Source organism: Pelodiscus sinensis, chromosome 25 (assembly GCF_052426305.1).
Source record: "Pelodiscus sinensis isolate ZL-2025 chromosome 25, ASM5242630v1, whole genome shotgun sequence".
In the NCBI taxonomy this organism is placed as follows: Eukaryota; Metazoa; Chordata; order Testudines; family Trionychidae; genus Pelodiscus; species Pelodiscus sinensis.
Genome location: NC_143076.1, coordinates 9,410,379 through 9,424,987, shown reverse-complemented (window position 1 = coordinate 9,424,987; position 14,609 = coordinate 9,410,379). Strand labels below are relative to the sequence as shown.

At 42.2% G+C, this 14,609-nt stretch overlaps 1 protein-coding gene across 3 annotated transcripts in view; it reads right to left on the bottom strand.

The window, feature by feature from the left end:
- Nucleotides 1–14,609, bottom strand: part of CDON (cell adhesion associated, oncogene regulated) — a 99,975-nt gene that overhangs the window by 40,421 nt on the left and 44,945 nt on the right. For 2 of the 3 annotated variants that reach the window (XM_075909599.2, XM_006122311.5), the window contains exons 3-8: nt 10,253–10,525; nt 6,279–6,425; nt 5,847–5,990; nt 3,555–3,842; nt 2,138–2,407; nt 997–1,350 (exon numbers count right to left, since the gene is read on the bottom strand). In XM_075909599.2, coding sequence (XP_075765714.2) covers nt 997–1,350; nt 2,138–2,407; nt 3,555–3,842; nt 5,847–5,990; nt 6,279–6,425; nt 10,253–10,525 — 1,476 coding nt within the window. The remainder of the gene's footprint in view (nt 1–996; nt 1,351–2,137; nt 2,408–3,554; nt 3,843–5,846; nt 5,991–6,278; nt 6,426–10,252; nt 10,526–14,609) is intronic. The other variant, XM_075909600.2, reaches the window with a different exon arrangement.

Genomic DNA, 14,609 nt, shown 5'->3' with positions numbered 1-14,609 from the left:
TAAGAACAATCTCCCTCTAGCAGCAACTTCTGGAAGAGAGAACATTGAGTATTTTCTTTGAGAGATGGAGCCTTTTATATTGTCTATTTCTACATCTCTCCTCTCCCAACGTCATGGCGGTGTGGTGCATGCACTCACACTACCGAGAACTGCTGGGGATTCCCCTACTTGACCTCACACATTGACTTTGCTGGGTATCAATTCCATAGTGACTTGGGAAGCACTCCTGAACCATAGCACAGGTTGAATCTCTCTAGTCTGTAGCCTCAGGACCTGACCAGTGCCAAACCCAAGTATTTGTGGAACCACGAGAGGTTAATATTGTCTAGCAGCATTAACAACACTTCCACTGCTTACTGGGCTGTTAGAGGACATTTAAGGCAAAATTAGAGCTAAACAACAGCAGAGAACACCAAGAGCCAGGACTGGTGGCAGCAAACAAACTATGGGACTGCAGAAAACTTGGCCACACCTATGACAAGTGGACATCTGACTAACAAACATCATACTGGACCATGGATGTTGCTGGACTAGAGGTTCAACCTGCATTTATAGCCGAAATCTGGAGCAACTACATATCACCTTAGCAGGGCATTGCAAACATACTTTTTTAAAGCTTGTAGAGGGAGAGATTTTAAAGTGAGTTTAATATTTGTGAAAAGTCCCTTATTGGGTCAAATTGGAGAACTAAATCCTCCGACTCCAGAATGGGGTTTCCCCACACACTGATGTGCCACGATACTGAGAAACACACAGAGGCGTTGAGATGCTAGTATACACTTTAGTCTCAGGTGAGATGGCCAAAAACAAGGTATCTGCTCACTAGAAACTTGGCCAACTCATTTCAATAAGCAATGAAACAGACCATGTCTAATTCAGATGTTGATAAACTGCCCCTCTTGATACTAAAGAGCTATTTCACCACATAAGGAACATGCCAGATTACTGGCAGCGCTCAACATAAAAAGGCTCATGGAAATGCTGGCGCTAGCTTACCAACGGTAAGAAATGCTTCTGACAGTGCTGAGCCGTGTTCATTTATTGCTTCACAAGAGTATTTCCCAGCATACTCTGGAGTAATTGCCTGAATGTACAGGGAGCTTGATCCAGCTCGAGACATGGTGAAGTAGATGGGTTCTAAAATGGTGCTGCCTCTTCTTGTTTCTGGAGATTTTCGCGGTTTTGAATGAAGGACCTGAGAAAGGTGGCTGGTAATAAGTCCCCGGCTGTTGTACCAACGGATGACAGGAACAGGTAATCCAGTGGCATTGCATGACAATGTAACATCACCACCATTGACCACATTGGCACTGGCTGGTGAAGAAACTATAACTGGCTTAGAGCCTTTGCCTGTTAAAAACAAATTAATACACAAAATTAATTCACTGTGCTGTGGAATCGGTTGTCTAATGCACAGATGAGCTGTTAATATGATTATAAAAATGAACACATTCAAATATTTGCCATTATAGAGTTCTTTAGTTTTCTGGTTGGAAATAATTCTCCAATCCATTGCTCTAAGGGAACAAGGGGCTGAAAGTCATTGCTATTATTGACACTTTTGTTCAGAGAAGGCAGATGCACTATTAACCTTCAATCTGCATGTGGAGTGTGCAAGAACAAAGATATCAAGCCTTGAGTCTGGAATTCCCCAGTTAGAAAGAAATTCCAATAGAACTCAGATAATTTAAGACAATGGAGTTAATTATAAGAGACTCAATATGTTTAGTTACTGTTGGATTTAACCTTTAGATTTAGGTTTAAAAATTCAACAATCAATATAAACTGATTCACCAAATACCTCCAGCTCTCCAAATAATCCTTCTATCAAACATAGCTAAAATTTTATAAAGGCAAACACAGCCTAGGAGACAAACAGGAATAAGTATATTTGAAGCAAGATTTTATTTGCCTTCTTTTAAATTCTGGAACCTTGAACTAAGGATCTTGGTTTACATCTCCCATTCCACCATGAAATACTTTAACAAGTGGTCAATAAATTGTACAATTTGCTGCTGACTGTGGTCAGAAATGGACTTAGTCTATACATAAACCAAACCTTTTGGCAAGAAAACTAAAACGTGTTAAAAAAACAAAGGTTTTAGTTTAAATTTTTGGACAGTTAAGTGTTCTATACCTGTCTGGACTCGAAGTCTCCCAATGGACTGTGTGAAACCAATTCCATTGTTCGCTACACACTGGTACAACCCAGAATCCTCCTTAGTAATGCCACTGATTCTCAGCCTGTTTCCTGTCACCAGATGTCGTGCAGAAAGGTGGACAGGAGTTGCATTATGGAACCAGGTAAGATTAGGAGATGGGTTTCCATGTATGTCACATGAGAAATGTATAGTTGCACCCACAGCCACCGTTTGACTCTGCAGTCCTTTAGAAATTGAGGCAGATTCTACAAAACAAATGCAATGTGAAACTTTCAGGAATCATGCAGAAATGAGTTACTAGACCACATTTAACAACAGAAAATTTTACAAACTTATCACAAATACGGAAGCCAAGCTTAGACACCTCAAGCTCAGTGAAAGATGAACACTTGGTTCTAAGTCATTTTCAGATAAGTCATGCTTACACTATAAAAGTTAACAGTCTTTGACAAAACTACTTACTGTTTCAGCATCTCTACTTCATGAAAAACTTTTTCAAACCTTTCAGATTGTTTGGTCAGAATACACACACATCTAAGCCCTACCATATTCACCACGAACAGCAATAAGGCTCCCATTGACATCAAGGGAAGCAGACAAGCAATCACTGGACAGTTTTGAAAATCCCATACAGAATTCCAGGTAGCTTGAAGAAGCAAACACTGATTTTTTATTTACAAATTAATGTCTATGAAAAACAGAAAACTTGCAACAAGATGTACATTGTTCATTAACAAGCAAGTCCAGACTGTAGCCCTGTTAGAATTCTATTTCACTCTCAGAAAGTATAGAATAGTGTGTTATTCCTGAGGAGATGAGAATTAGGATAATCCTTAGCTACTTTCTGTTTTCGGCAATAGTAAGAATGTTCCAATATGATTTAAGGATGCGGCAAGACTGATTCTATCTTAAGCTAGGCAGTGCCCAGAAAGAATTGCAATAAAATAAAAATGGAAAAGCAGTGAATTACAGAAGCACAGCAGCAGCCTGATGGCCAGTGGTAGGGATGGGTTTTAGAATGCTCACTCCTCACAGATAATTTTTGTTTAATTACCATGAATGGGGAAAGGACAAGCATCCTACTTTGGTACAGGATTCATCAGGTACTAAAGGTGTGCACAGCATGTTTGCAGACAAACAGATTAATGGTTTTCTCCAGAGGAGTTTACAATTCAAAACAGATTAAACGATAATGAGGACAAAAGATTTGGGAAGAGGAAGACAAAAAGGAAGAGATCATAAGATATGCTTATGAAGTATGTATCTTAATTATTTAATGAAACATTTTAAAATGCATCAGCCCTTATGTAGTAGCTTTTTCAGCTAAGACAACAAAAACAGAAAGAGTCTTTCACATAAAATGTGCAAATAAAAAACAAATCAGTTCCTTACCGAGTACAGTTACTGTGTAATTTAGGTATCTCACTACCTCAGACTCATTTGCCACCACACAGGAATAGTTTCCAGCATCCAATGCATCAAGTCTATCTGTCACAAGATGGGAGTGCAGCAGCCTCCACTTGCTTCCAGTCAGTGCATCCTGGCCATCCTTAAACCAGTGGACATGAGATGCAGGCATTCCACTAACAACACATTCTAGAGTGAGGGGGCTGTGCTTAGGCACTGCTAAAGCCAGAGACATGGTGGGATGAAGAACGTGGAAGCTTTCTGCAGAAGTGCCTGGAAGTAGAGTAAAGAGACACACAAAAGATAAAACTCTTTGGTGATTCAATTTTAAAATTGAATAATTAAATACTTTTCCCGCTAGTGCAGGCATGTCAAACTGGCGTTTGGCAGGCTGCATGCGGCCTGATCGAAATTTAGTGTGTCCCGCCAGAACATTTTTATAAAAGAATGAAGTGCGATCCGCTGGTGCGGCTGCTCAGAACTCATAACCAACCGAGTGCCTGCTTACAGCCGGCTGGGCTGCTCTGCGCAACAGCATCTGCTCACGGCAGGCCGGGCCGCTCTGTGCACGCGCTCATGGCCGGCTGGGCACTCTGCGCTGGGCTCTCCAGCAGGTACTCGCAGCTGGCCGCTGTGCTCACGCCACCCCAGTGCCTCAGGCGGCAACATCAACTCCAGGACCCAGGTATTAGGTTGGGGGGAAGGGACAGGGCTGACTGTGCATGGCTCTGCAGGAGGGGGGAGGCTGGGAGTGCCTGGCTCTGGTGGAGGGAGGAGGTATTAGGTTGCGGGGGCCTGGCTCTGGGGGAGCAGAGGGGGATTGGGTTAGAACGGACGTATGGGAGGGCCTGGCTCGGGGGGAGAGGAAGAGGATATTTTGTTAATATTTTGTTTGTTTATTGATTCCCAAGTAAAAAAATCACAAAATGTATATTAATTTTGTATCAATAAAATGTGCTTTTTTTTTTGCAATTGCATGAATAATTATATCTTTATGCAAAATCTCAAACTTACAAAGTATCTGAAATTTTCACAGAAGCCTGTTCTATTTGATTAACCATGGTCTATACTTGTTTTTATTTCAACAAAACAAGCTAGGTATCATATACAAAATTTAAGCACCGTACATTTATATTTAAATTAAAAATTATGTAAAATTAATTTTAAAATTATTTAATATGAGCAAATAATTTTACACATCAAATTATTGTAATATTATAAAATACCCCTAAACCAATCTATAATAATCAATGACTACAACTTTCCGACAAAGTACATTTTCTTTGGTGGCCCTAGGGTTGCCAGGTGTCCGGTATTAGTGCCTCTGCCTGGCACTTAACATGCTTTTTCTTTTTTCTTTTCAACAAACCATCTGGGAACTCTAGGTGGCCTTGTGGCCCTGAAAGCTATCAGTTTTTATCTGTGCGGTCCTCAGTAGGCTTTGAGTTTGTCATGCCTGCTCTAGTGGCTCCTTCACCGTTTTTTCAAAGCCCTGATGTCCGTTGTGTTACCAAATGTACTCACTCACTTTGCGGCCAATTTTCCTTACATCTGAGTACAGCATGATGAGGCTCACTTACATTAACCCAACCTCCTTCCCCCCTCCCCTCAAATCAGTTGGAAGTGGCGCTTATTGGACATTGGGCACCCCCCTTCCAGGAGCGAAGAGCAGAAGTCTTTTGGCATCCGAGCCTACATTTCTCAGAAAGCAGTACACAGCCACCATGCCTCTACTCTAAACTCTGCTCTGCTCCTGCTCTCCATCACTGCTCTCATCACTGCCATGTATGTTATGAGAACAAACCAGAAGCAACAACAAATTATTCCTTTTGCAATTAGACTAGATAAGTTTTCAAGGAAATACTCACTATTAGAAGAGGGCATGACATTGATAATGTGTAGATGATTATTTCTTTCAATATACCATACTGATGAAAAATGTATGCAAACAGGAAAAAAACCTTTATAGACACAGACATTTTTATATTACTAGATATTCATGGAAGTAATCTTTTTAGGTTGATTTTTTTCATAAAGCCACAAAATCAAAGGCAGTTACTGAAGATGAAAAGTATTCTGCAGACATTTGCTAGCTATATTCTATATATAGTAGAGGACCAGCTCTTGACCATCAGAATAGCGAGACATTACGATCTAGCAGAGTATATTAAAATACTAATTTAAGGTTGATCAATTTAGTTCAAAGCTTTTATCCTTTAAAGCCACCCTGGTAGGTATGTTAAATACTCACGGCTGACTATGAGCTTAAATACTCACGGCTGACTATGAGCTTATGTCCAGTGGGTTCTAATTTGAGATCACGAGTGACTGGGTTGTATGCTGCACATTTATAGGAGCCTTTATCCTCTAAAGAGACATTCAAAATCTGCAGATTTCCAGATGGAAGAATTAGGTAGTTATCTGAGGAAGGGAAAAAGAGGCTAATGTTTAAATTAGTTTCAAAGAAACAGTTTTTAAAATTTCTTTAGTAAATTCATATAGCACCCTATTCTATTAAGTGCACTACTGAGAACTAATAACTTTGCCAACAAAGAAATTCATTCTTACCGTGTATATCTTTACTAAGACAGACGTATCTAATGTGAATTTCATGAGGTTTTCAACTTTTAGGACATCACTCATATATATCAGCCAGTATTTTTGAGGTAGGTCATTTATACTAGTTACTAGCTTAATAAAATCTCTCACCTGTTGATTGTTCTAGCCATTTTCCCCGTACTCGAAATCGAACTTGTGCTTTAGGGTTACTTTTTGGCACCTTACAGCCAATGAAAACAGCACTTCCTTCTTCTGCTGTAACTATGTGTTTCACTGAAGTATCAAAATCATCAAGATCTGAAAGACATGTTACAAAAGGTAAGTGGGACTGCAGATTTTGAAGGACGTAGGGCTAAACAGTATTCACTAATTGCAAATATGGCAGATTTTGATCCAACGGAATGATGTTTTGATAGCCTCTCTGAACTCCTCTGTAAATAAGTATGACATTTCATGTAGTTCTCAATACCAGAGCTAAGATAGAGGAATGTGTGCTATAGGAAGAGCAAAGTTTTCACGCGAAGTATGAAAAAACTGAAAATGTAACTTTCCTGTAAGTTTCACAGAACTATTTCATGAAAAATAAGGAAAAAGAGAGGCTCTCAACTTCTGTCAATTACCAGTAATTAATGCAGGAGGCAATTTATAGTACTCTGATAACAGGAAACTTGTTAATTCTATTCACACACAAAGTAGTTAATTATAATGGAGAAATATAACTTGACAATGAATACATCAGTGTGGAATGAGACATCGGCTATTCACTGCCTGTACCATAGGAATTAAATATAAAACCTCAACCTACAAGTTATAGCACCTCCCAACATTGTTTTTAAACAACATTGTTGCTAAAAACCCCATAAACAGTTTGTGTTAGGCCTACTCTACACCTAAAAAGGTAGTTCAAACTAGCTATTGCTCAGGGGGTGTGAAAAATTCACCCCCCTAAAGGATATCATTCAGACTATTTAAGTCCTTGTGTAGACAATGCTAGGTCAACAGAAGAATTCTTCTATTGTCCTGGCCAGCACCTCTCAAGAGTGTGGATTTACTACAGCAATGGGAAAATCCCTGTCACTGCTGTAGCAAGTATCTACACCACAGTTCCAGCTGTGGAGCTTGTACTAGAGCCATACCCTAAGACCCTCGTGTAGCGCAGTAAAGTATACAAGCTGCTCTTTTCCTGCTAGCTTCCACGTTCAAAGCTTACAGCGTGTAAAGTTTGTCTATGCTGATTGCCCTTGCAGGTCTCTGGAGGGGGTGTTGCTATGGGTCAGCACTTTGCCAAAACACTTAGTCTTCTCAACTGTGAGAAATGCTCCTCTCACAGGGATTCTGGACATGCTCCATGGACGGGGCATCCTTAAGACGAGGTTACTCAAATCCTGGCAGACAAAGGCCCAATTCAGACAGTTCTTAGAACAGCCAAATTGTACTCCAAGGAAACTGTTTTCAATGGTACATAATCTTTTTCTTATGAGTTCGGCCCATGACCTCTCTACTTCACATTTCTTTTAATTATCAAGCAATTTACAAATCAACAACCAAGGCAAAGATTATTGAGATGAGAGAATATACAAGAAAAGATAGAAAGACAACCAAGAAGAAAGGCATTTAAAACATTCTGGCTATCAATTAGGGATGTTAAAATGTGTTTATTTTTGTAACCATGTAACTGCTGAAATGTACAGAGGTTATGCATTTACATGCAGGGGGGCCAGGCAGGAGCCGGTGCTTGTGGGAAGTCGGTTTTTAAGCTGACTCCCCGTGAGCACTGACTCCCACCTCTTAACTGATCCTTTTGGCATCTCTGTCCTTTTCCTCTTCTCTGTTCAACAATACCTTTTCTGTGGGCACTAACTTGGGGTAGAGGGAGTTTGGTAGGGTTCCCTCTTTTGTGTGGTGTTTGCTACCTGGAAGCTTTGCTGGGAAAGGGGAGACAGGGAGAGCATGCTCTTCCTGGAAAGATGGTAACCTTTGCTGCTTCCCATGAGAAAAGCTTGCAAAGTAAGGTGTAAGCTTTTGTCCATAACATAAGGCCTTATATAATTCTATCCCTCTCTATCTGACCTACCCATTGCATTATCCCCAACACCCTCAGTGCTCTCCCAATGATGCCAACTTTACATTTCAACCTCTTCAGAATACTGCCACTAAAGTGAGCTTCTTGGCTCATGGCTCTAACCATCAGTCCCACCTTGGAATCCCTCAGCTAATTCCACATTGTGTCTTTGCTTAGAAAGCCAGCCACAGATTCACACTTGGTGGTGACTAGTAACACCATGCTGACCCCTACCATCCTCAGCCTTTACCAGCCATGCCAGTAGTTTCTCTTTTACATGCTTCCTTCAACAATGTTCCTCAAACGTGGGAAAACCTCTTGGATGTAATCTGAACAGCCACTAACCTTACCTGCCTTCTCTTAAGATTCACCTCCGCCATGTCTATAGAACCCAGCCTTTTGATCATGGTTACTTGCAACTCTCCCCTTCTTGCCTCATCCCCTCCCAATAAAAGCTAACCCTAACCCTAACCCAAAATTCAAGGCTTCAGAGTGACACTTCAAATTATTGTCTCTACTGAATGCTATGTTGTGTAGGTCATAGTTTTCACGTGTGTCTGGGTGGTCCAGGCAATTGCTGCAGGTGGCAACAATGAAGGCTGGGCCCTCCCATGAGAAGCTCTGTGTGTTTGGGGTTATTGTGTATGCCAGTTGTGAGGCTGTGTGGGTGGTTGAGTGGGTGGTTGAGCGGATGACAGTTGGATCAATTTATCCCCCATCTATGCAGCCTTCCACATACAATCACTGAAACTGCTGCATGCACATTAGCTGTAGAATAAGAGCAGTAATGAACTGAGTTGCTCCAAATATCACAATGGTCTAGGACTCTTTGCAAGGCATAGATCAGGGTTGGGCAAGCCAGCCCAACATGCCGTCATATCCAGTCTGCAGGCTGCTCCGCCAGGACCCTCTGGCATAGAAGCCGCCCCACACCACTTTAAGCAGCTGGCTGTTCCCTGTGGCACTCTGCTTTAGGCACAGGGGGAGGGGAGGAGGCTTCATGCGTTGCCCCTGCCCTCAGCACAATTTCTCCACTGTCTGGAAACCAGCCAAGAGCTAAGAAATTGTGCTGAGGACTGGGGCAGCTCATGAAGCCTCTCCCAGCGCTCAGAGCAGAGAGCCACAGGGAGCAGCCTGGGACTGCAGGGCTGCTTAGTGGGAGCCATCTAGGTAAGCACCTCTCAGCCAGAGCCTGCCTCTGGCCCCCACCTCCCTGCCCCAGATCATCATCCAAACCTTCTGCACCTTCTCTCCCCAGGTCACAACTCCCTCCCAGACCCTGCACCCCCTCTTACACTCCTCCCCCAGGGCAAAATCCACACCTGCACCCATACCCCCCTCACCCCTGCCTCAGATCACAATCGCTTCTTCACTCAAACCCCACACCCTCTCTTGAGCCTCAGAGCTCCCTTCTGCACCCAGCCTCCATCCCAGACCCCACACCCTCTCCATAACAAAGTGTGGCCCTTGATCACTTACAAAATCTCGGAGTGGCCCCCCATCAAAACTTACTGCCCACCCCAGCATAGATCTATGCCTTACTGTAAAAGGACACTGCACAGATGTAATCTGTAAAGTCAAAGTGACTAAGAACGTAAATTGGATGACAAAAACCCACTAATTCAACATGGTGCTATTCTGATCACAAAGAACTCTTGGTCGTGCTTGTAGCTGCATTCATTGCTTCATACGGACTCCGACAAGTTAGGATTTACAGTGACACAGAGTGACATGCCTTTAGTCTTATTACATCAATTTTAAATTATACACAAATCTTTGGGGCAGAGCTTATCTTTCTATATCATCTTTGAAGTGTTAATGGGCTCCCTATTAAATATATACTCAGTGATTTTTAAAAACACTGCTTTCCCAAGAAAGTTCGAGTGTTTTTCTTTGAAAACTCAAAATATTTCCCAAAAAGCTGCACTATAAATTTTCTGAAGATCAAAATATGTCAAGTGTCTTTCACTTCGAAGATGGAAGAAACAACAATTTCATACAACTAACTGATGGCAACTAATTTTTGTCATGGAGTTAGGAACAAAAGTAGAAAATAACTTACAGCCTATGGATATTGTGGCCGGCCTGCTCACAATGGCACCAGCACTGTAATTGGCGATGCACTGATAGTGACCAGAATTTGAGGAGCTGAGAGAGAAGATTGTCAAAGATCCTGGCTGCACCTCCACTTGCTCCACCCTGCTGTTCAACCTCTCTCCGTTAAACAACCATGAAATGAAAGCTGGGGAGGGATCAGCAGAGCAATGAAGCTTTACAGGCCCACCAGCCTTTTGTATAGTAGAGAGGGGCTCAGAAATGAAATGAGGAATCAAATCTAAAAGGAAAGGGGAAAAAAAGATATTAAATGGCTGAATACTTAGCAATAAGACATTTAAATACTCGCTGAAATCATTCTGCACAGATCAGTTATGCTTTGACTTCTATGAAAGAATGGATTAGATTTATAGGTTACTGTGAAAATATAAAAAGTTGTTCAAAAATAAATGGCCACCCGTAGAATCTCAGGCCACTGTACGTACATATGGCAGAAGGTGGATAGTTTCTTTAACAGCTGGGCTGTGTGTGTCAAGGACTGTCAAAATAATGAAAAGCAGGACAATGCAACACTAAACCATTTACAGAAACTCCAAATCCGTGGTGTTCAACACACTAGCTACATGTGGCCAGTTGAGTGTGGCTAATTGGCTTGAACAAGGTGGCTATTTAGCTCCAAGACTCCAAACTCATTGAGGAGTTGGTATGCCAGTGAATCTGTCACAATGGAACTCTTTGGAGAACAGGGAATTCTTTCTTTTCCAAAGAGAGACAAATTCCCACTACTGGACACTAACATGGCACTGGGAGAGAATGACAAAAGCAGCCTGCCTGCAACAAGAAACACACTAACTGAACCCACCTTAATATACAGGAAGGGATAGGATATATCCAGAATTATACAAATGGGACAAGAGTGGTCCCCAAAATAAGATTAAAAGGAACAAAGGAATTTGCCATTGTAACAAAATCTTCCTGGTTGGGCACCCAAACTACATTTAGACTTGGCCTCCTGATAAGACAGTTGCGACCTGACAAGCACATGCACAGAAGACAACATGAAAGCTCCGTAAACCTCCTAACCAGACACAGAACAGTAACTTGAAGACATCGCTAATTAGGCCTGTATAAAATGGATTTTAACATGACTCTCAAAGCTCTAAGCCTACTATTGCTGTCAAACTAGCTTCAAGCACCCTGTTATTTAAGCATGTTCATCTACAGGATAGCAGAACTTACTAAATTAGGATGAAATTAAATGTTAATGTCTACCTAGGTTACATACAGTGTAGCTGTGTTAGCCCCAGGATATTAAAGAGCCAAGGTGGGTGAGGAAACTTTTTTTCATTGGACCCGCTTCCGCTGGTGAAAGAGACAAGCTTTTGAGCCATACACTGTTCTTCTTCAGGTCACTTGGTCTTCCTAAAGCAGGAGTCTCAAATTCCCAGCCTAGGGGCCATCTACTGCCTGAGCATGTTCCCCATCTGGCCCGGGGAGAGAGGGGGCAGGCGGCATACAGAGACTCACCCAGCACACCCAGGTCTCCAGCACCCACACAGTCCTGGTCGCAGCGGACACCGCTCAGACCAGGAAGCCACGCTGGCTGCTTCTGCTGCAACATGAACCGCGCTGGCCAGGAAGCCACCAGAACCGAAGTGTTTTGTTTTCGGTTACTCTGGGCAGGGGCAGAGGATCCCAGTGTGAGGGTGTGGATGTTAGCTAGTGGGAGGGCAACTCGGGAGAAGGCCAGGCGGGTGTCAGGACAAGGACTCAGTTTCATGTCTTTTGTAGGATCCTTGTCTCTGGGCACCTGAGCACAGGGGGAAACACTATCAACTTGCATATACTGTATTGACAACCCAAGAGTTCAAAACTCATGAATCAGCCCCCGCATGCACAAAGAGAAATGGCTTCTTGAAATCACAGAGAAAAATATACTTGGGGATCTTTTTATTTGGCACCTGGTGTTTGAAGTCTTTGGCTGAACTCAAGGCATGTTTTCTAACTTGTCTGTACAAACCATAAGACCTAAAGTCTTCCTTTAAGAAAAAAAAAGGGGGGGGGGAGGCTGAATTCTCTTCTAACACCAGGCACTAACAAGCAAGCATAATTTACTAAGTTGGAGCAATCACAGTTGATAGTGGTGCATGAGGCCTCAGGCAGTGAAGTTCCTAGATCTGGCTTAATTCTAATGTGGCTGGAGATTTCCAGGAAGAAAAAAACAAAACAAAATTAGGAGGCTTGTGATGAAATCAGGAGAACTGGCAACACTGATATCTAGTCAGTGTCACAAAATGAGTTGTTAGTTTCATAGCTTACATCTAGGGATGGGATGATTCTACAGCCACCTCCCCCAGGCCACGGGCAGCTGGAAGATTAAGAACATAAGAACAGCAATACTGCATCAAAACAAAGGTCCATCTAGCCCAGCACCCTGTCCTCCCACAGTAGCCAATGCCAGGTGCCCCAAATGGAATGAACAGAACAGGTAATCCTCAAGTGATTCCTCCCCTGTTATCCACACCCAGCTTCTGTCAAACTGAGGCTAGGGCCACCATCCCTGCCCATCCTGGCTAATAGATAGCCACTGATGGGACCTATCCTCCATGAACTTATCTAGTTCTTTTTTGAACCTTGTTAAAGTCCTGGTCTTCACAATGTCCTCTGGCAAGGAGTTCCACAGGTTGACTGTGCGTTGCCTGAAGAAACACTTCCTGTTGTTTGTTTTAAACCTGCTACCTATTAATGTCATTTGATGACCCCTAATTCTTATGTTATTGGAACAAGTAAACAACTTGTCCTTATTCACTTTCTCCATCCCAGTCATGATTTTATAGACCTGTATCCTATCCCCCTTTAGTCTCCTTTTGTAAGCTGCAAAGTCCCAGTCTTTTTAATCTTTCCTCATGTAGCAACCATTCCAAAAACCTAATTATTTTTGCTGTCCTTTTCTGAACTTTTCTCAATGCCAAGATACATTTTCAGTATGACAAGACCACACCTGCATGCAGTATTCAAGATGTGGGCATACTATGGATTTATAGAGCGGCAATAAAATATTCTCTGGCCTCCTTTATTTTTTCCTAACATTGTTTGCTTTTTTGACTGCTGTTGCACATTGAGTGGATGTTTTCAGAGAACGATCCACAATGACTCCAAGATCTCTTGGGTTGTAATAGCTGAATTAGTCCCCATCATTTTGTACATATAGTCGGGATTATGTTTTCCATTCTAGCCCTGCTGTGCTGCTGGTAGTAATGGTGGGCGGCCCCAGCGGATTTTAAGTGACCCAGATGGGGCAAGCAGGGCTGGGATGCTTGGTGGGGGGGATACAGAGACCCCTGTCCCCGCTCAAATCCCCTGCCAGAGGGGTTGGCCACAGACCCACTAGGAGGATTTGATGATTGGCTCTGGTACAAAGGTAAATTGAGTGTGAGACCACTGTTTAAAGTTTACTGATGTTTTTCATATTCTCCAAATAATTAGACTTCACCAGGTAGAGCCTGACATATTTACAACTGACTCTCCACATTTGTAAGGCTGTGAGGAGCCAAAACAGCATTGTGACGCTGTCTGTATCAGTTCACCATTCATATCTAAAATATCAACTTCACAACTGTAGGAGCTAAAAACTTAATTTGGTAAATGAAAACTTGAGCTCTGCACCATTTGGTTATGCAAGTCCTTCACCAGGGCCAATTTTCTAGCCCTATCCATTGAAACAGGAAGGCAGCATTTGGAAACGATTTCCAAAGTTGTGCACAATCCTCCTAACAGAAACTGATGAATAGAGGCAACAAACAAAACACAACCTGGAGACTTCTGTAACACTAGAAACAGAACAGGGGAAAAGGGGGGGGGAGGGGGAAATCAGTGTTTGTCATCCCCCCCCCTTCCCTCCGAAAAAGAAGTTTCTAGTTTGTGAATGCAGTCAACACTGAAATATATATAAAAGACTAGATAAGTGCGCATTTCACAGTACATATAAATTTCCCTATGAATGGTTCTGCTCAAATCGTATTTTCTTCTAAAATCAGTTCACTCTTCCACCACTTACACAGATCGATTTCAGATGAGAGATTGTTTAATGATTTTTAACTGAGCCATGAAAAACATGCACAAACAGAAAAAAACCCTGGAAATGAAAGTGTGGCTCTACTAAGAAAAATCAGTTCCATAAAAATAGAACCCTGGGATTCACAAGGGTGCCAGATCTATTTTTTTCAGCTTTGATTTAGAAATGTTTTCTAGCTGCTGGAATCTCAGAGAAATGCAGTGATATTTCCAGTTTGTCGATCAGCATCAGCATTACTAGTACCGCTAGTTACATCTTTGTCACTCCTCTATCTTCCAATTTTTCCCTC